The 23,020-nt window shown below is 36.8% G+C and overlaps 1 protein-coding gene across 1 annotated transcript in view; it reads left to right on the top strand.

Annotated features, from left to right (window-relative positions):
- The window catches only part of LRP1B (LDL receptor related protein 1B), a 585,099-nt gene that overhangs the window by 101,209 nt on the left and 460,870 nt on the right, over window positions 1–23,020 (top strand). Inside the window, exon 2 of the mRNA XM_065670655.1 lies at window positions 9,016–9,153. Within this exon, the coding sequence (XP_065526727.1) occupies window positions 9,016–9,153 (138 nt within the window). The remainder of the gene's footprint in view (window positions 1–9,015; window positions 9,154–23,020) is intronic.

Raw genomic sequence — 23,020 nt, forward strand, 5'->3', positions numbered from 1 at the left:
TGTACAGAAAAGATGAGTTTGCCAGCATCTAATGAAACAGTAGAGAGAACAGAAGGTTTTGATTTGAGCAATAGGCAAAAAATAATCTATTTATCTGAACTTCAGTAAAGGCCAGAATTTTATAATCTGGTCTGTAGGGATGGAAATGTCTTCAAAACGTGTGATATGCAAAGTATACTCTGTTGCCTTATTGCATAAAGATGAAGCCCTGCTGGTGGTATCAATAAAGATATTTTCACTGACATCCCAAAATATGAAAACTTAAAGGAAAAAGAAAAAAAACCCCATTAAGGCATATTCCTCTTTTGGTCTTTAGGTTCTTGTCAGTTCTACAAAGTTTTGTGTCTGCATTACCCTCTTCCCCAAACCAATTTTTATTCTCATGCAGTGTGGCAGTCTTTAAGTACTATGTGTTTGTTAACTGATTGGTTACATTAATCTTGTGAGACAGTGGGAAAAATATTGGAACACTCCAAGCAAATCCAGTATCGTTTACTCTCCACTTCTTTTTTGCCTCTCTCATCATCTGTCCTTTGGTTTTTTTTAATAACTAGAAAGGCTGCAGAAAACTTGGGGGGGGGGGGGGGGGGGGAAGTAAGGTTTGCTGTTCCCTTTGTGGCCACTGATTTATCTGACCACCTTTAATCTTGTTAAAAAAAAAAAAATACAAACACATTTTCATGCTGTTCAATCCAGAAATGGTTAAGTTTAGAGCTGTTAGGTGAAAAATTACCCCAGTCTTGTAGAACTGTTATATTAGATTGGTTTTGGCTAGGGATGTGGTATTTTCTCCCTTTAGCCTGGTGAGTTTTCTATTTGAGGTAGCTTTTGGATGCAAAATATCCAGCTGCATGTAAGAATCTAGGTGGGTTTTTCTCTTATGATCTAATTTTAGTATTATCAGTCCTATTACCTCTATGCCTTTTATAGCTTTAGGAGGTAGATTCATGTTAGGTAAAACCTAATTTTAGTTCAAGTCCCAATTCTGGTGGGTGCTCTTGGCCTGACCACTTAAAGAGCTGTATTCTGACTCCAGACTCATCCTAGCCCATGTCTGCCCAGAGGGATGTTTGGAGAATGATCCAGACCTGAGCTGTTTAGAAAAGATTTCCTCTACTTCTTTTTTCCTCTTCATCAGCCTTTGTGCAACCTTCAGCATAGCTTTCTACTTCAGTGGCTATCAGATACACTACAATAGAAAAGATGAGTCTTGTGGCTTTGTTAATTATTTACAGCTGTGTAGTGAAGATGAACAAGTGTTTGACACATGGAAAGCAGCGATCAGGAAAAAGATAGCCAAAGGGAAAGTGTTTGCTGGAGAACCGTCTCAAACAGAGATCCTGACAGAGTCATTATAGTGTCAGTATGCAGTTTTGCACCTGTGAATTCATTTGTATATAGTATCAGTGCCAGTGCTAAAAGCCTATCACGGGACTGTAGAACCTGGAGTGTGTACCCCTAGGAGTCTTGTTAAGTTTTAGAAGTAGATAACCTTTTGAACTATTTTGTCTGTTTTGTCCACAGTAACACACAAAATTGAAGACCACCCTCTGAAGTGATTTTCAGGGTGTTTGTGTTTGTTGTTGTTTGGTTGGTTGGTTTTTAATTATGAGCTTTTCGCTGGCTGAAATATATATCATAGAATCGTTTAGGTTGGCAAAAAGCCTTTAAGATCATCAAGTCTAACTGTTAACTAGGCACTGCCAAGACCACCACTAAACCATGTGTCTAAGTGCCACATCTACACATCTTTTAAATCCCGCCAGGGATGGTGACTCTACCGCTTTCTGGGCAGCCTGTTCCAGTGTTTGACAACCCTTTCTGTGAAGAAATATCTGGTGTAAACCTCTCCTGGGTCAACTTGAGGCCTTTTCCTTTTGTCGTATCACTTGTTACTTGGGAGAAGAGACCAACCGCCACCTCACTGCACCTTTCAGGTAGTTGTTGAGAGCGATAAAGTCTCTTCCCCTCAACCTCTTTTTCTTTAGGCCTAACAACCCCAGTTACCTCAGCCACTCTTTTTAAGTCATGTTTCAGACCCTTCACCAGCTTCATTGCCTTTTTCTGGGTGTCTTCCAGCACCTCAGTGCCTGTCTTGTAGTGAGTGGCCCAAAAGTGAACACAGTATTCAAGGCACAACCTCACCAGTGCCGAGTACAGGGGGTAATCACTTCCCTAGTCCTGCTGGCTGTGCTATTTCAGATACCAGCCAGGATTCTCTTGGCCTTCTTGGCTGCCTGGGCACAAGCTGGCTCATGTTCAGCCACTGTTGACCAACACCCCCAGGTTCTTTTCCACCAGGCAGCTTTCCAGCTGCTCTTCCCTAAGCCTGTAGCATTGCACAACAGGGAGTGACCCAGGTGCAGGACCTGTCACTGAACCTTGTTGAACCTTACACAGCTGGCCTTGACTTGTCAGTCCAGCCTGTCCAGATCCCTCTGTTGAGCCTTCCTACCCTCAAGCAGGTCAACACTCCCACCCAGCTTAGTGTTGTTTAACAGGCATACTGAGGGTGCAGCACTCTAAGCACAGACTGAGATCAGTACAAATCCTTGATTGGACATGGGAAACTGGATTGAAGAGCTGTTTCTTCTTCCTATACAAAGCAGAATGAACCAAAGCCTGTTCTTGAAAAGGGAAGTACATACCAGAGGGCCGTTTATGTCAACACTCCTCTGTTTATAGAGGGAGAGATGAGACACTTGGTGCTAGACGTGTGAGGACTGTGAATCAGCACTGATGACTGATTTTCAGACTGTGATGACTCAAAGCCATCTTTTGATTTCTCCAGTTCTTAATTTTCTCTGTTCCTGTTTGTTTCAGTGTTGCTTTCTACACTCTTTAGCTCATCTCTTACACTTGGTCAGAAGTTATGAGGGTGCACTATATCTATACTCATTCTTCTGCACCCTCACAAACCTACTGTCTACTACAGGTTTTATTCTTTATTGTGAAATATTATTTTGGTGACAATAAGCATGTTGTCATAGTGCCTGTGAGGTCAGAGGCTACAGCTATTGTTCTGAGGCAGACAGTACAATATTTCACCTGCTTTCCTTCTTTTTCCAGTTGTCCACATCCTACCGTATGTGTTTATTATTCTCCTTCTTTCATGGACCAGTGAATACCTGATTTAATTGAAGGTGACTTCAAATTTATATCCATTAGTAGTCTACGTGGTTGAATAATGCATATGAATAAAAGTAGCAATGAATAAGAGGTTACTTATGATACATCAATCCTTATTAAATATGAAATAATTTCTTTTCAGATATATAAATATCAAAGAGTAAAGATTTTAGATAATTTCCATAAACTTATCTCCATCTTTCAAAGTCCTGATGTTAAAAGTGTGCATCTAGTCTGTGTGAAAAATTACTTTTTAAAGCAATTCTGATACCATGGGATACCATGTGTATTTAGTTTACACATTAACCTCTAACTACAGAAATTAATATGTAACATCCAGCCTCTTTGAAAGTTTTCATACATTTAACATAATAAATGTAAAAAACCATTCGTGAAGATGATTTCTCACACTTTTAAAACTATATCAGGTATTTTATGTTAGTCTTGTCTGAATGTGGCATGTTGCTTCTTGTTGCCAAGAGCTACATTAGAGAATAAATACTGAGGTTTTTAATTAGTTCTGCAAGATTAAATATCCTATACTGCAGTCTGAATCCACAGCAGAAATGGGGTATGGCAGTGCATAGGAGGCAAGCTAACAGAGAGAAACAGGTCTCACAATCTGTATTGCACATGTATTGTAGCAGGGTGGAATACTTTCACTTTAGCCAGCGTTTATCCAGAGAGTTCCTACAAGTTCTGTGGATTATTCTTTCTTAACTTTGGTCTTTTTTGTCTTATTTACAGTCATTAATCAACTTCATTTCATAATACCACATAGAAGACCATGATAGTTGTTATACCAAAACTTCTCTAGAAGAACATGTGCTGCAATCAGAACAGTAAAAGACATTTCTTGACAACTCTGATATTTTCATCAAAATTACCATTTTTGTCTTTTGGCCAGATTCTGTCCACTGCGTGTTTGGTTCTTTAGTACCTGGAAAGGTACAAAATACCTTTCAAGGGTTCTCACCTATGCATGCAAACAGTGTTGAATTTAAAGACCACTGAATCAGTGGAATAAGGTTTTGTTCAGGGTAACTGCTCACTGTGGAGAAGGTTCATTCGATAAAGACACTTAAGAGAGCAAAATGGATCTGTAAGTCGCTGATGTACAACACAAATGAGAATTTTTGAAGGCATCCCATACTTTGCTTTATTTTTTTCTTGTGGCTGAGGACAGTGCAGGATTAGAGCTGATGGAAAATTGCTGGTCTTAAAGTAAATTGGGTGCAATTATTTAAAAGGGATCTACTACATTTGGCTGCCTAATCTCTTATTTGAAAGTCTGACTACTTCTCTGAGATGTTGCAAGCACTTTTTAAAAACTTAGTTGAGAAAGACAATGGTGAAAAAATATATTCAGAAGTAGCAGCTTTGATGCTTTTTATAAACAGTTGTCAAATATGAGCAGCTCTAGATAAATTTGCAAGAAGTGTGTGTGGGGTGTTTTACTGTAATTTAGTAACTTTTTGTGGACCTTGAATTTGTGCTGAGCATTCCAATATGTCTTCTTTTGTCTGGCTATCTCTGCAGTCTTTGCAAATATCTTTTATTCATACTTTGTACCTCCTCAGTAATCTTAGCACACAAATTTATACCTTAATTTACATTAAATTTGGGGGAATGTTTCTAGAAGAAGGAAATGTACATAATGAAATAATGTTCATCTGTAACTTTTTGCTAATAAGCACTTGTATATTGCTTGTGATAACAAAACCCAGTGGAAATAATCAGCTTGTAGATTCTACTTGCACTCTCTTGTTTGAAATTAAGTGTAGCATGATCCTGAAGTGGGACAGATAGATTTTTGATTAAGCACAAACTCAAGACAGATACCGTGACAAAAGTGCATGGTAAAATCTCTCTGCTAATTTTGATAGAGGCCTTTAATACTTTCTCATGATGCTTCTTCAGTGGGAAACCACAAGTTATGCTTGATAAATCCCATTGTCTCTTGCCAAAGGGTGTCATAAGAAGTCTCCTAACTTTTCTCAACCCCTATTGAAGTAAGGGCACTTTCATTGAAGGGACTGCAGATAGATTCTCTGTACACTGCACAGGTATTGTGAAAACATAGTGCATTTTTCTTCCATGGGCAGACATGTTGGCTCATCCCTATGGAGGTGCTCAATGCCGCAGGCTGAGGCTGCACCAACCACCCACCCTCTGGGATGGGATGCCCCTAGCTGCCAAGCCCAGGGGGATCCTGCTGGCCCTGGCTCATCTTTCTGCACCTAGGCTTTTTTACCGTTTCTTGTTTAGCTGTCAGACAGTTACACCAAGGAGAGAGATATTCTCCTTCCTGAGCCAGAATTTCTTGAGCTGCACAGCACTGCATAAGCAATGCTGCTTCCATCCTCTCCACCCTCCAAGTGGTGTCCTGGTATGAGTGTTTGAAACATCGAGATGTTGTATTACTATAATTACAGCCAGTAGTTTTGACAATTTTTCCACCAACTGGCAAGGCTGGGAATTATTGTGTCTTTCTAAGGGAAGAAAAGACACCATCTGTCTTTTATATTCTTAGCATTCTTGCACTGATGTAAAATACACTGAGATTATTTTGAAGAAGAACACTTTTAAATTCCTTTTCCCAAAGTTCACTTGATAATGTTGGCAGAAGTGGCTGTCTGCTAAAGGAAGAGGGAAGAGGAGTAAACAAGATAAAAAGCCACTCATCTTTATTTGCATTAGACGTTTCAGAAAATGCCTTTGCTGGGTGGGATTCAGTGGGAAAAGCTGCTTCAAGGGTATCAGAACATGAAGCTTTGTTTTGCTTAATTTTTTGTTCAATGAAAGGGGTAGGAAGTGTCGGCAGGTAGGGCCCTGGGACATGCTGCCTGGTTCCACTGCCTGTGGATGATTGAGACCTTTTAGAGTCATTTTGCAGACAAAATAGGTCACAAGTCTTCTATAAGATATGGCTTTTTTTGACTGAGGTTCATCTTAATTAATAAATCGACTTCCAAAGTATCATGCTAGTAAGGAAACAGAAAGTATGTATGAATTTTTCTTAATCACATGAATTAGTTAATCTCTTTTAACCTTTCTGTTTTCACAAGTAATGCATAACATATCTCTTGAAAACAAAACAGTGTGAATAATACTTCTTGGAGCATATTTCAGTTTTCCCCATATGCAGTTTGCAATCAAAGAAATCTAATTTAGGAAGCTCCCTACTAGTATTTTAATTTAGAGAATATGTTTAAAATTGCAGGATGTTTGTGTCCTGAAGGAATCTTGTATTTTTAAATCAGGAAGCATAAAATCAAAATTAAATCCCCAAATCTGTAGACAGGAGAATATCAGACTCAGTAGTCCTACTGAGATTTTAGATGTTAGTTAAGAGATTAATTCTTTTCACTCATTAAGTTTAGAGGATAAATATTTATGCTTATATATTTATGCTTATATATTTTTTGGTCACAGATCTCAGTTTTCTGTTTGATAAGGAATGAATGCTGAAAGCCCTCTAGCAATTTTGGGTTTATATGTAAGTAATACAGGTTTACATGCTTCACAGACCTAAGTTTTTTTAATGAATGTTCTCTTCTGTAGAAGAAAAGATTATTTTTTTTCATTCCACATGCTCTATTCACAGTTGCTCTAATGCAGTGAACAAGCCGAGCTATAAATGGCAAATCAGAAAATTAGTTTGGTTTAGTAAAGTGTTAGGTGTGTTTGAGTCCTGATGCAACTGAAATGGAAATCAAATTAAACCTACCTGCCATTGGCTCTCCAAAGCTGCTTTATGTTCTTTGAAAGCTCAGTGGAGTTAAACCAGTTCTGGAGGATTGCTAAGCACTTCCAGAGGTTGTTGATATTGCAGTGTCCTACATCCACATAACAAAAAAGAGAGTAGAATACCTGAAACCCGAGCAAAAAAAAAACCAAACCTCAACACCCATCCTAGTGGCTTCTCAGGCTGGGAAGGGCATGGAGCCACACTGCCCCCATGATGCAGCGGTCTCTGCCAGCACCAGTAGGTCACACCTGTCTTCTTTCTTACTGTGGTCTTTATATCAAACATGTAGAATAGGTTTTAATCATCTCTCAAATTTCTGTTGTTAATATTCTCGTGCATTTTACTGGAAAACAGGAAAAATGTATTATTTGTGAATTGTTTTAATACCTCTACATTCACTTAGCAATTATTTAACCTAGAGTACATTCAGAACAGTTGTTTATTTTCTTTGTGTTCAAAAGATATTTAGACCCTTACCCTTAGCTTAGGAATGCAGTTTTCTTGAAAAATGGTATGTAGCACAAAGCCACATAAAAAAATACGTTTGGGTTTTTTTCCACCTGGAAGTACACGAATTGTTGAGGCAGAGTGCATTCTTCCCCATATACATTGCCTATTTTATCCCTAGTATCGGTGTGCCCTGTTTCTGTTAATCAGTGGTACATCAAGGATGTATCTGGTGTCACTCCCTCGACACAAGGTGTGAAGCTGGAAAGGTCAGAGGTGAAAGGAAAAAGCTGCGTTTTGTTCACGTCTTCCTGCACAGTTAGATGCATGCTTTTTAGGGCACATGCTCTGCTTGGGGAAGGGAAACACCTACCCTGTGCCAATGGGAGTTGCCTAAAAGAATACAGGCAAACACATTGAAAACCATGGAAAACCACTGTAAGCCATGAAAAATTGGTATTTTGTTGTGCACACTCTAGATGGTGGACAGCTTCCTGACAGCAGGAGGAATTTTTAATTTAAGTTTTTTAATTAGGACAAGTTTTGTAAGTTAGGATTTTTATTTAACAGGCTGTGCTAAAGGCTATCTGTATTCATTATAGAAATCCTAAACTCCCCCCAGAGCTCTCCTTTGCTTTGTCCTGTTGGCATCAAGAGACAAGATTTGCCAAAGCCCAGTTTTCCCCACTTATCAGGGAACTTCTAGCTACTGCTTATGATTTCTGTCCTTTGCCTTAGAGTTAGTACTTCTAAGAAGGTGAAAGCATATTGCACTTTAGCACAGTGCATCCTAAAGATATATTTCCCTTGAGAACTGTTACAATCTGTTAGAGCTAAGCACAGATCCAAGGCTCCAACAAGAGCAATCAAGGAGCTCTAAGTTGTTTCCTGGAAAATTTCAACTCCTTCAGTCTCTGTTTAGCTAATCATATAGTGTGTATAAATTATGATTCATCCTCTAAATGACCTAAACCCTTCAGACCTCTGTATGATCTTTGCAGTGTGCTAAAAATCTCAGTCTTTATCATGTGAAATTATGTTGTGGGGTTTTTATCAGTCAGAGCCCTTTCTAAAGATAAAAGAGTACCTAAAATAGTCCTGTACAGAGATAAGGGGACACAGATGATTGCAGCCAGAGTGGTATCCCAAAGAGAGCAATCTCAGCATCTTTATCTTCTCCCTACCACTCTGTACTGCACAGTTTCAGAGGCAGATTCCTGGCCTGGAGGAACAGTTTCTCTGACCTAATGCAGCCATAAATATGTAACATTTATGTGTAATTTCATAAATAGCTACAATTATGTCTACAAAACAACAATGGTTGAAAATAGTGGTACCTATTACTCTTGATGTGACTCTTGATATAATATGAAATTCACAAGGCAATTGAAAAATCTTATGATATTTTTTAATGTTAAAAAAAAAAGAAAGCTTAAGTTTAGCCTCTGCAAAACATTTGTAGTTTGGGAAATTATCTTCTGGCCCATTGATTTCCTTTTAATTAGACTAATAATTTCTGATTATTTTAATTCTCCTAAATAAAGTGATGATAATGCACTAAAATGTGCAAAATGGACTAATACATAGAGTGTTGCCCTTAGCTTTTAAATGGAAATGCAATATTGAACTTTCTTCGCCTTGTTGTGGATATGAAAATATGTATAAGAAATTTTCTGTCTCTTTTTTAGGTCCCGAGGAAGCAGATTTTAAGTGTGCCCTGAATTACATTAGCTGTATCGGTGCAAACAAATGTATTCACTTGTCCCAGCTCTGCAATGGTGTTTATGACTGTTCTGATGGGTATGACGAAGGAGTACATTGCCGGGGTAAGTAAATTTGCTGAGCAAAAAATGCTTTAACCCAAAATCTTCTACTCTGTTTTCGAGTTCAAAGAGAACCAGCACATTCTTCTTTTTGGGAATGCATTTACAGATGTATATTTAAAAAATCCAAACACAAAAGTGAACTGATGGTGGTGTATTTTAATATATATTTCAAGTTTATTTTACGACTATTCTGTGTGAAGAAAATGCAAAAAAAGCACATAAGGGTTTTCAGACTTTTTCTTTAAGTTACTAAGCATGTATGATGGAAATGGTTATACCGAAAGAAGGATGAGGAAGCTCCTTTTTTCAGGAGCAAGGGATGATCAGCACGCTGTTTGCCAGAATATTTTTTTTTCTCTTTGTTTAAACAAAAAAGCCAAAGAAACCCAGTAAAAAAGGGATCAGATTTGTTGTGAGCATTATTTTTTGTCGAGGACTTGCCTTTGAGGGTTTTAATTCTAATAACCTACTGTTTAAGAGTGCTGTTACCTAATTCTGGCAATGAGAAATCTTGAAATTCGTGCAGGCCAACTTTTTGTTTTAATATCTTAGCTCTGCTACTCAGAAGACTTATTAATGTTTGCCTTGGGGATAGTTATAAGGCTGCCATAGTAAGTCCAAATCTGGCATACCATGAGTTACTAACATTAGTTATTTTCAAGCTGGAATTAATCAGTGTAATACTGCTGACTTCTCAAAACCACAAATAGGTTTTTTTTATATAACCAGGTGAGGATACAGGCAGTCATAAAACATATGACAATACTTATTCACAGAGATAGGAATCATATCTTTTCTTGAAGGCTCTACTTTTTAGTCCTTGTTCAATGAGCATTACACAAAATCAGAGTTTGTGTCAGGACACTGATTTTGGAACAGGACACAGCATGCAAAACCCCCAAAAAGTTAAATTGGCCAAAGTAGAAGTTGGCCCATACTAAAGTTTCCTGAAGTTTCAGGTGAGTGTATTTTAGAGAACGCTAATGATTCATTAAGTGCTATTTATATGTGTATTCCTCAACACTCACATATTTGTATGAATTGCTCTAGATTAAATGGCAAAGGATTAAGAACTTCCAGTGCTGAATAATTATTACATTATAACTCTCTCGTATATTTAGTGCATTTTAACCCTTTGAATTAAGAGATTAATTGAATTGGGAAAAACAGTAAAAATAAAATCCTATATTAATGTAAAATAGTTATGTTTGGTTTTCATATGTAGCATTTTGTATATGTAGCCTGTACTCTGGAACATGATAGCACAGTATAATGCCCTTCCGATTTATGCTCAAATGTAAAGTTCATGTTGATTCTCTCCCCTTTACTATCATACATGAATATGAAAACTTCCCAATGGTAAAATTAATGTCTGCTCTAATAAACTACCATAGAATTTAGTAAAATATATTAAACAAACGTTTGGTCTAAACCACACAGGACACATAGATAGTGAAATTCGTTTATTGTATTTTATTAAGAATTTAAGGTTGTCTCCGAGCAACTCATCTAGTAAGTGGTTAACAACTTGGTAATATTAGGTATTAGACATCTGGTATGAATGCAGTACAGTTGTAACTATTCTCTCTCTGTATATGTCGATATATCAGAACAATGCATGGATAACTGTTGAGTCATTCTGTTGTTCTTTCTATCTCCTGAATACACGAGTCATGTTTAAATACCTGCATGGCCAAAAACTGCTTCAGTTGCTTCAGAAACCTAGCCAAATAGTTAGCTTTTTCTTGATATTATTAACAAAACTAGCTTTTTAAGTATGTGTCTCTTTAATTAACATTGCTCATATGAAATTTTTGGTTGACAATAATAAGAGTTTTAAATATTTAATAGCAAACTTGTCAGTTGATTACAGAGCTGACTATATTAAAACAAACTATCACTAGCGTCACTGATGGTGCTGTGTAGATAAGCCACGGTCTGTACACCAGGAAAATAAGTTATAATATGAAGGGAAGTGGGGGGAGGGGGCTGGCCATGGCAAAGATTATTTCAGTATACAGGTCACAACTCCACAGGGGTGAAAGCTTCTAATAATGCTGAAAAACTAATGGACTATATGCATTCAGTAAGTGGAACTAGACTAATTTCTTTCTCTAAATTTAACACTTATGTTAGTTCATTACATTATGAACTTTTAGAGATATATTCAGGCTTGCACCTTTCCCTGGCAAGTAAAAGTGCGATCATATCTTCAGTGTGAAACGGTAATCTATGTGAAATTTCAAGGAAATAGTAGTAAATACAATGACATTCCTGTCTCATCATCTTTTATTTCAGTCACATAAGCATTTTTGCTGGTGAATGTAATGCATAAATTCAGGAGGGGTTGTGGCAATATGAAATAAAAAATGTTTTATTATGTATAGATATTTCACATTATGTGTTTCAATGTCCTTCAGAAGAGAAGGGGTGTGTAGTTCATGGAAACTGAAACTCACAGCATATAATAGTGATAAGACATTTGTATTTGGTCATTTTGGATTCCTTACTATTTTTTTGACTACTTAAAGAATACTTGAAAGAGGCTGAATAAGCAAGGTATCAATGTATATACTAACCCCTCCTAAAAAGCATTGTCTGGGGCTGGTCAGCTTTCTAAAATTCATCAGATTATTTCACTAGGATCCAATACTGCTGAATGGAGGAGTTAGTACCCACTGGTATTTGGAGTATTAATAAAGCTCAGGTAAAATTTACCAATGCCAAAATTAGACTAAAGTTTGAGTAGTTCTAGCAGAAGACAGATCTGGAGTTGCTCTTGATAATTAAGCTTCTTTCTTTAACACTGCTCTTCAGGTTTCTGTTGAAAGTCAGGTCTTTATTTCAGTTACATTTTCAGCCACTTTTAAAGCTCAGCCATGCAATAAGCTGAGAAGTCTTCTTTCACAGAGAGTCATCAAATTATTGCAAGCTGAACCACTTAGCTCCAAGTTTTTCCTTCCGACAGTTCATCCCAGTCCTGTACTGGTAAGCCCTCCATGAGCTCACCAGGGGCATCATCAGTGTGGGACCAAGACTAGGTCAGGTAAAGCATGTGTCATGTGCTACAGCTGCTCCATCCTCTGAATTTGTGGTCTTTTGAAAGTTAAAATGCCTATTTTTATTTATTCTAAAGATTTTAGGAACAACTTAGACAAATATCCATCGCAGATTAGAAGAAGTAACCTGGCCTTGTGTAATGTGAAGGATTAGATACATGCTTATGATCACTTCATGAAAATGACAGTCACATTCCTATGAATATTAGAAAAGTTTTTTTATAAGGCTGCAGAGGTGATTTGTACAATTTTATAAATAATTACTTTCTATATCTATCTATATATACAAGGAAAAAAAAAAAAAAAAAAAGAAAAAAGAAGGTAACATGCCAAAATTAGGTTTTGGTCTATCTCAGAGTTAGAGCTATTGAAAACTAAAACTTTCACAGAATATAGAGATTTCCTTCTTCTAAACAACTTGAGGGATAAGTAATTATTAATAGCTGCAGGAATGGTCATACTAATTCTGGGTATGCCAGCCATAAAAAAACTAAATAGTGAAAAAAAAAAAACAACAAAATGCTAGAGCAAATACTCTGCATATCTTTGGCTTATGCCAATTTATCAGTGGAACCATTATAGAGAAGCAAAACTGACAAAGAATTAAGATGCCAAATTAAGAGCCCAGTGAAGGCATGAATCACACACCAATGCGCTGACTTTAAATTGAAATATATTTTGCATTATACTGTGGTACCCATTGCATTTCTACGGACAGTGGGAATACTGTGGCAAATTTATCCGTCTTATTTGACAAAAATAGTAATATCATTAGTAGTCTGCATGTGCACATCTCCAGTGCACACATTCACCATAAAGTACATTGGGATCGTACTAGTTTACTATCACGGCCCTGACATGGACTATGCTCTGTACGTCTTTGGTTTGAGGATAGACAAGCCAAGGCTTTGGGAAGGGGAAAGCAGGAGTGTTGTAGGGATTCCCTAGAAGTCTATTTGCACTAAAACCCTGAAGTGCAACGTTGAACAAGTTCTTGAGGATGTTTTCTGTCATTCTAGTCACTGTTACTGATTAGCTACCAATAGTATCTGACCAGTATCCTGGCTCTGTGACATGAACAAGTCACTGGACCAGGGCTTGGCAGAGCTCAGGATATTGCTCTTCCTGGCTCTGCATCACAGCAGCTCCCCACTGAAGATGGGGTTGTATGAAAATGTGGGTGCATCTATTCCCATCTGAAATACTGAGTATTCAGATACCTTTTACCATCTCATATTGAAAGTCATCGCAATAGCAGCACTGCCACACCCGATAAAGCCCCTTGCTATTTGGAGCGTCACCATATGTAAAGTAGTTGCCTGCATGTCTATCTGTCTGCCTAGCTAGTCCCATGGACAAGATGAACCTGGGCATACATGAGAAGAAATTTGCATTACCTTAAGACCAAGTGTCTTATGAAAATAAGTTAAAATTTTTGTTTGACGTATTAACTGGATGTAACCCAACATGACTTAGTAGGTTAATTAAGAAAATCTAGGAGAGATCACAGAGGTTAAGATACTTTTTTAATTAAAACTTAATTTTTGACTGAACATAACAGATCTCATAGGATCCTTCCATGTATTCATATTATTCGGATATTTTTATACTGTGATCTGAACTATAATCTCTAGTCAATAAAACATACAAAGGCGAACTCTGGATCAGTTAGTATTAGGAAACTGCAGAACAGACATGCAGAAGATCTGACTGAAAATAATGCAGCAGCTTACAATCAGAGTATTATTTTTCTGGTTAGGCTTTTTGAATGAATTGTTATTGTAAGACAACAATAAATGCTGCTATTACTGAATCATGTTTTTGTTCTGGCATTTCTGCAGCTGGAAATTTCTACACTGGGAAATTTTAAGTAGTGTTTACCAGAGGGGAAAATACAAATTTCAGAATTTTATGGAAAATTCAGGCCTTTCAAGAATGAAGCAAAATTATAAAACAAAGTTATGGACCTTCATTTAGATTTCTTTTTCTTTCTAATGGAGTTGTGTAGGAAGGTGACAAAGAAAAGCTAAATTAGTCTAGAATTATAAATGTTCCCACCATTTTCTCGAGAAACCATTTCTAGAAGTAGTGCAAAAGATTTCCCTGTAAACTCATTTGGTTTATTCTGACAAGCTTTGAATTCATCCTTTAAGACTGTGATATACAAAACGTCATCAGGTTGCTGAATCCTTGAACCTCCATGAAATCTCACCATGCTCCTGATGTACCTGTAGGGCTGCTAAAACCATCAGGTAACATTCAAAATTATTCCCTTTGCAACTGCTCTGGGTTCTGCATCAATTCTTCTACTCGCTGTTATAAGACAGAATAGAGAAAAAAAGTGTAAGGCACTAAAATAAGATGATTGTAGGTATTTTTGCTTCGGAATAGAAGTGCTGGCAAGTAACTACATTTGTCTGGGCAAAGGCTTATTTTGCATTTTTTTGTTTTATTGCATCTCCTTTTTATTTCACCATCCAAATATCCAATTTCTTGTGTAATACTCTCCCATCTTTTTGCCTTAACAGAACATGATGTGGATCATTGAAATTATCCAAGATCATTTAGTCTATTCCGCTGTCAAAACAAAGAAGTCATGGGCATGGTGATTTAATAACTTTCTGTCAGAAAATCTTACTGCAGCAAAGCAAATTAAGGGTGGCTAGCACAGTGATAGAGCCGTAGAAGACATTGGAGTGATTTGATTTCTCCCACCTTTTATGGGCTGCTGCTAAAGAGATTTTTTAGGGCAGAATACACAAATGAACACCATTGTTAAGGTATTAGTATTGCCTACATGGTAAGTGTAGGATTTAAATATTTGACCATATCGATAATAATATACAATAACACATCATTATGTAGTATGTATCATGTATATTGTTGTGCTTTTGTCCAGTGAAGGTCTGATGTATGTCTTGTCTCCTCCCAATAAGTATTTCCATTTCAAGTTGCAGTATTTATTTTCTTGAGAGAAAAAGTTGGATACTGTTCCTTACTGGCAGAATTAAGTGTTGGTCAGGTATGGCCTCCCTGAATACAAGTACTGATAAGTCTTCCTATTTAGCATACATGTTTTAAATACATATACTTTCTTCAATGTCATGGAAACCATGGTTACAACAGGAATACCATATCTACATGCAGTGTTGAATGGTGTCATTGTGTAATTCTTTTTAATCTTCCTTATGAGAAAGAGGAGTAAATATTATAAGTCAGATATTTCAGTTTTTCTGTGATCCTCTTGCCTCATAAAATGCACAAAATGTAGTAGAGTGTTAGCATGTCGTATTTTCAACATGATCATGGTAGTTATGAGGGCCAGTTAGTGATGACAGTAGTTAACTGGCTCAAGTTTAGGGGTACTTAAACCTGATGAAAACAGCTACAGTCAGTGTTGAAGGGTATGTGATGGAATGATCTGAGAAAGCTTTGTTCTACTTTCCAGGGATTTCAGTTAAATGGTATTTATTGTTTCCTGCTGCTGTTGTTGCCTGCTCTTACTGTTTTGAGGCTGCCCTCTATTGAGAGAAGAAAACAAACATTTAAATTCTTTCTATGAGCATCCCCTTTTCAGTTTTATTCAATATTTTTTGTTATCTGTATGTTGTGTATAGTTATATTATTATTTTTCCGTGTTGGAGCTAATCAAACTCTTTAGCGAATTATCTTACATGAGAAATGTAAGATACTTTTTGTACAAATAAATTTCAAAGTATTTTTTTTTTAAGATAAATACTCTGGGTGTAATCTCTATATCAGGAGTTCCAGTCACACGACAAAAAAAACAACACTTGTAAACTCACCCCGCAAGCAGCAGTTGTAGCTGCTGCCTGGCTCCCATTAGTTCACATCACGGAGTATATCTTACCTGCATTTTCAGTATATACATGTCAGAGACAGCTTTTCAGGGAGAAGAAACCAGGGGCTGACTCCAAATGTTTATGAAACATTAGTAACCTTGGGGCATAGGGAGAATAATAGCACACGGTTTATATTTTTTTTTTTTTATCTAGCTATTGTCACCAATATTTGGGGTGCAGGGGATACATTAGACATAATGAAATCTTATTTGGAAGAAGTAATGTTTTTTTTTTTTTTTCAGTTTCCTTTTAAGTATTTTTTCTTTTTCAGAATATACAGGAACTTTAGACTTTACATCTATAGAGTAACAATTAATACTTCTTATATTGACTAACAGTAAAATTGCATCTGATGAGGAAAAAATGTATCTGAGGCACCTGTCCATCAATAAAATATGTGATTATTAAATTTCCATGGTCTCTTACTTCAGTGACCTTATTTGCCTATTCATTGCTCATATCAGCAGAGTTTTAAAATAACTGGGCAATCTGATGTTTGAAGTGAGAAAGAAAATTAAGTGAAACTCACATACTGAAAAACGTGGTGTTGGTCCTTCTAAAGCTGTTTATAAAGTCAACCTAAATTTACAGAATGGGATCAAATTGAAGACAGAAAAGAGCAAATTCTGGGGCTAGCATCACATAATTTGTCAGAAATGCAGTTGTCAGTTTTCTGCCTCAGGAGTCCTCAGCCACGCTAAATTATGAAACTCAGTTTCAAGTTCTTTCACTCTCTGCCTGAGGGGACTTGACTTCCCAGCTCCTTATCTTCCCAAGGTGAATAAACAAACGAGCATACTACAAGATGTTCTATGTGGGGGGTGCTTTTGTTCCTCATGGCACTCTTTGTGGAATGAGCAGTTAAACATTTATTGTAGCAAATACTTCAAGTTCCAGTGTGTTCATTTGAATTCTCATGGCAAAGAGTCATTTCTGGTCTCCCACTTGTTTCCATCTCAGCAATTAGTTGGCGTTGTTAATCAAAGAGGGTTAATTCTGGGAGTCCCACCTGGAACACATATGCTTTTATACAGCATCCACTTGCCTGGCCATTTACATACACTGTATTTTGCCTTTTCACACAGTACAGATTATAGCTGAAAAGAACTCACAATTTTTCCTTTCGACAGGAACTTTAATTTCTTACTGCATCCCACTTCTTGCATTTTGCAATTTTGAGCTCATGAAACTGTATAATCAAAAGTCTTAGTACTTTCCAACTTGTGTAATACAGTTTAAAAATTAAAGTTGCCATAATTTCTTAGACTGTGATAAACAAGATGTCTCCGGTTTTAAGTGAGATTGATAATATTCAGTGGTGTGAAGAAGTTCACTTTGACAGTGTGAGAAATAACTCTTGGTCTTCCACTAGGAAGGAAGAGTATGCACAGAGCATACAAAAACTGGTTTTCAGAATTCATTATATGCTCTCTGGAAGATTTCAGTAATCTTTTCTCCACAAAAATCTGTGTCAAGAAAATGTAACTTATTCTATAAATCACAGGAGTAATGCCTAAAATTTGAGGTATCTGTGAAATGTCCACATTAAAATACTGTGATGTGAGATGGAAAGAGTTAAAAGTTGTGGGAGAAAGAAAATAGAAAGTGTTACCATGGGAAAGTACAGGAAGTAAAAGGCAAGTAAAAAGAATCACTGGAGCAATCAAGTGAGAACAGATTGCCCAAAGTGGTAGATTCTCCATCACTGACAGTGTTCAAGGCCGGGTTGGATAGGACCTTGGGTGACATGGTCTAGTGTGAGGCATCCCTCCCCTTGGCAGGGGGGTTGAAACTAGATGATCTCAAGGTCCTTTCCAACCTTAACTATTCTATGATTCTATAAAAAAAAACCACCTGGGGACAATACTGGGACCAGTCAATAACAAGGTTCTGTAAAATCATTTATATGAGTACTAGTAAAACAGACCTATTTTAAGTCAATATTCTCTGTTTGGAAATACGTGCATCAAAGAGTAGGAACGTGTTCCCACTGCACTGACTCATATAAGAAAATAAGACTTTGCGAGAAGACTCTCTAACCTAAGAATATTTCATCTTCCTGTGCATATGCAGCAGTATGAACCCATGGCTCAGCAGCGTTTCTTTGTGGTTGTTAAGCCGTCTGCCTATGTGTCTCTGTTTATTGGTACTTGTCCTTTAGAACATCATAGATCTTACCACAGTTGCTCCACACACCACTTGTCTAGCAGATAGTGCACAACATATGTTTTAAATAGTCAAAAGTTACGATTTGTCATCATGTTCTTACAGGTATTGAACGGAAGAAACTACTAACTTGCTTACTACATTCTACCAACTTCCATTCCTTGAACTTTGGAGAGAGAAAAATTCACCTGAATTCCAAACTGTAAAGTTCAGAATTTTTTCAGATGACATAATATGATACTGACATATGCTTCAGTCCTGTTACTAAATAAATATAATAGAGTTGTAATGAATGTGAATCAGATATAATCTAGACTGTTTGCGTAGAGAATAGAGAGATTAATAATTTCTAGTAATACTATTTTTTAAACCCAACACATTATGCCAAGAAAATATAGACCTAATTTACTGCTCTCTGTGTAGATAATGTTCTCTCTAGTTAAGTTCATTAACAACCTCTTCAAGCGTGAAAACTCTTGTTAAAAAAAATAAATGGAAAAAGCAGTGTGCAATAATCAAAAAATAAATTAGGATGAGACCTGAATCCTACTGGAATTAATGGCAACATTTCCATAATCTTAGGCTTCTATACTGGGCATATCCAAACCAAAAAATGAGCTTAACTTTTTTTTTTTTTTTTTTTTAATCACTTATATTCAGGAGCTGTTTAAGCATTTACATATGCAAAAGGATTTAGTTTTTTAGATTTTTTTTTTAATGCTACATCTTGAGAAGGATGAAGCATATTTAAAGATAAGGATGTGAATGTGACCCATTCTGTGCTAAGCAATAGTGTTTTCTGGCATAGAACTGTTGAATAAGGCTGCTATTGTTGTATTAGCTGCTCTCTGAGTGTCCCTTTTTAACTGTGGAATATTGTCGCAGAACATATCCTATGAAGTCAAACTATCTGAGACTATGTTTAGCATATTTCTAAAATATTTCATGTCTGTCCAGTCATTCTAAAAATCCATTTAAAGTACCAAAGTATTAAAAATGCTGTTTGGAAGATTATGGGAAAATAGACCATTGTCAGCCCTCCCATTTTTCAAAGGAAGTGGTGACCACAGAGATTAAAGAGGAGGAACGAACAGCAGAACAGGTTATGATTCCAAATATAGGTTTATCCAGTGCACAGTGGCACTTTTCTGCCCTCATCATGATGTAGCTTGTTTTCCACACTTATGTGAGATGATGTCTTGTTCCCAGAACAAGATCAACCAAAGAGAAAACCTCTCTATTTTATAATAAAAGACTCTATTGTAGTAGTTTAAGCCTCTAACACATCTCTTTGCCTTGTATATAGAAGCTCAATATACTCACTTATTAAGAACTATATATGGTCTTTTAAACAAATGCACTTTTAAATTATCAGCAGGCAATTCAATTTATTGCTGTCTGAGGTACTTTTTATTTTCTAATGGTCTTTGATATTTGATAGCCTCTTTCAAAATTATGCATCAGATATAAGACCTACCACTTGTTTAATTGACTTTTTTCCCTCTTTTAATGATGTCAATCTCCTAGAATTTTGGCAGAAGTGAATCCAGCTACATACTGAAAAGTCAGCTTTTTGTATCAGATTATGTATAAAGGTGATGGGATCCAAGCTAAAGCCTGCTGACCCCCAGAGGATCTTTTTGCAGTAGGGACACTGGAGCTGTGACCTATGTACTTTTGTCAAAGCAGATGTGTATGAGAGGAAATGTCCTCTGCTGAAGGACAGGAGCTGTTAGTGGCTCTGCCCCTTTTTGTGGGATCTCTGCTTAGTCAGAAACTATTCCTTTCAGATTTTATTTCCTGCTCTTAAGGTAAAGCTCTGGTATTGAAGGAATAATCTCAATCTTTTTATTAAGTTTGAACATGCTAATAAGGTGCTGCCATGGCATGCTGCCTCAGTGTTACTCTAAGACAGTTTCAGCAACTGCCCCAAAAGTATAGCTTGTTCCCTGGGCTGGTTGTGTCTTAATTTCCATAAACATTTGTTTAGTTGTATTCTTTGATATTGACTCTTATAGTTTATTTATTAAAAACAAACTTGTTCATTTAATGAGCATTCACATTTTGATTTACTTGCCAAACTAAATTCTTGAACAAAAATAAAACCAATGTGAAGTCACATTTATTTTGTATTTTGAAATATTTATGGTAAAACAGTTCTATCTAGGATCAAAGCATTGTAGAAAGCGACATAGACTGACAGATTAAAAAAAGAATTCACAATTCAGAAGTATGAAAACAGTTGTCTTTTAGGAAATTTGAGCCTTTTTACTTCATTGAAAGACAACAAAGTGGTAGAGGAATAGCAGAAAACATTTATGTGCAGGTATTTCTTAGGTTTCTACAGGAAAAGCATCAATATAGTTTTAAATTTTCAAACTAACTGCACACTGGGGCATCAAGAGGATAGAACAGGATGGGAATAAGTTCTGTTCTACAAATTGTTCTGTAAAATGTGCAGTTACATAAACCCAAAACTGTTCAGACATCCTGAGTATTGGCATTTAAAGTACATTGTAATTAAAAATACTTCTGTGAAGTGCAGCTGTTCTGCTTTCTGCCATGAATTGATGTTCATAATTTACATTGAAAATAATCAGAGAATTACTCACAAATTTAAATGGACATAGTGTGGAGCCCATACTCCTGCTTTCTGGTAACTTGAATGTCTTATGATGTATAAAAATGTAATGTGCTATACTACTCCTCCAGGAAAAGGAAGGTTTGCTTCCTGCCCTTAACATGGGAGCTAGATGTTTTGATTTTTAGGGAGATAAGAAAACAAAGCCAAACTGAATTCATGTTGCTCATAATGTCTGATATTAGAGGGACGGATAAAACACAGTGATCTTCAAACTGTAATTTCCCCCTCTTGAGCTTAATGGGAAAATGCTTTAAATAGCAACATACCTTTTAGTGACATGATGTGTATTACTTTTTAGATGAAGTAAAATGGGGATCATGGGTGCTTCCTCTACTATTGAAAAGGTTACTGGTTTCTATGTATGTGTCCTATCTGGAGGGTTATAAAGGACAACTAGATGAAAGATGAAAAGATACCCTTACGTGATCCCCACGGGAAATCAGGCTTTGTATTATTTGAAAACTTCTTGTTTTGAAGTCCACCATTATGTGCCAGGTTAGTTGATGCTATCTTGAAACTGTTGTAAAAACACGAATCATTCTAGTACTAATGCTATTAAATTTGTGGGATATAAAAACTAGTGAACATTTCCTTTTAAATGCAGAGATTCATAATCTCATTATTTACATCCCTTAAAAAATGCATACATTACATTTAAAATTCTGCCAATCCAGGAAATTTTTTCCTCCTGATGACAAAACAGCCTGCATCTGGGAAGAGCCGTTTGCAAAATGCCTCATATTTTCGTAGAATCCTAGAAGGGTTTGGGTTGGAAGGGACCTTCAAGATCATCTAGCTCCAAATCCCCTGACATGGGCAAGGACAGCTTCCAGTAGACCAGGTTGCTCAAAGACCCGTCCAACCTGTCCTTGAACACTCCATCCAAGGATGGGGCAGCCACAGCTTCTCTGGGCAACCTGTGCCAGTGTCTCACCACTCTCACAGTAAAGAACTTCTTCCTTATATGTAATCTAAATCTACTCTCTTTCAGTTTAAAGCCATTTCCCCTTGTCCTATACCTACCTGCCCTTGTAAAAGGTCCTTCTCCAGTGTTTTTTTAGGCCTCTTTAGATACTGGGAGGCTAAGACTCATAACAAAGTCAGAAAGAACCCATGCTGCATACCTAAGGATATGCATAATATATATGATACAACCTTAAGGATGTACATAAATCATATGCAAGATCCCAGTATGCAGCAGGAGAGAGAAGCTGTGTGTAATGAGAATTCACATACAGCTGCCCAGCAACTGGGCTATGTTGGACCCCAGCTCTATAGAGGTTTGTGTCTACCCTGATACACATATAAAAGGAACCACAGTGCTTTCAAAGTATTTAGCCCTCCAGTAATTGTGTAAGGAAAGTCTCTTGGTTTTAATAAAGCTGCTATTAGTGTTCACCAGAGGATCCAGGAAGCCCCTTTCAATATGTGGAGTATAAATGAAAGTAGAAATTGCTGTTGGCTGGTGTTAGCACTAGTTACAATCATCTTCCAAGTGAAAAGTAATGTGAATGAAATACAATTCTTGTTAACGGATACATCTGCAGGCCTTTACTTCTGACTTCAGCTGTGAAAGTGCTTCTCATATCTTTCTTTTTCCCCTAACGAAGGCACAGCTGTGCATTTAGGGACTTGACAAAGAGTGTGATTAAGAATTCTAGACTTCCAAAATAATTTATCTGCCTTCAAAAAGGGTTGCTGTTAGCGACTAATCTTTGGTGAGATTTTTTATTGTCTTGTTTTTGTGCGCATTTTTGGTGGTAGAAGCATGGAAAAAATGTAGCAGCTTAGTAAAACTTTGTGTCTTCCAGTATTTATATGGCGTTTCAATTGGATTTTGAGGTCTGGAAGAGCAAGTCACAGACTTCCATAAAATCTGAAAACATTTAGTTCAAATAGAGATTATTGGCGTTTCTTGGGTTTTAGCTGTTTTGGGTTTGTTTTGGTTGGGTTTTTTTTTCCCATTTCTTATTCATTGCTACAAGTTGTACTGCTTTTGGATTGTCACTGCTGCCTCCTGTAGGACACATTTTTGGGGCTAGCTGAATGACACCTGTGAGTGAAAGATCTAAACAAGAGAAAGAAGCACAGCCTTTAACTATGTTTGTTCTTTCCTAGTTTGAACACATGCCTGC

The sequence above is a fragment of the Lathamus discolor genome, chromosome 3 (genome assembly GCF_037157495.1).
Source record: "Lathamus discolor isolate bLatDis1 chromosome 3, bLatDis1.hap1, whole genome shotgun sequence".
Classification (NCBI taxonomy): domain Eukaryota; kingdom Metazoa; phylum Chordata; class Aves; order Psittaciformes; family Psittacidae; genus Lathamus; species Lathamus discolor.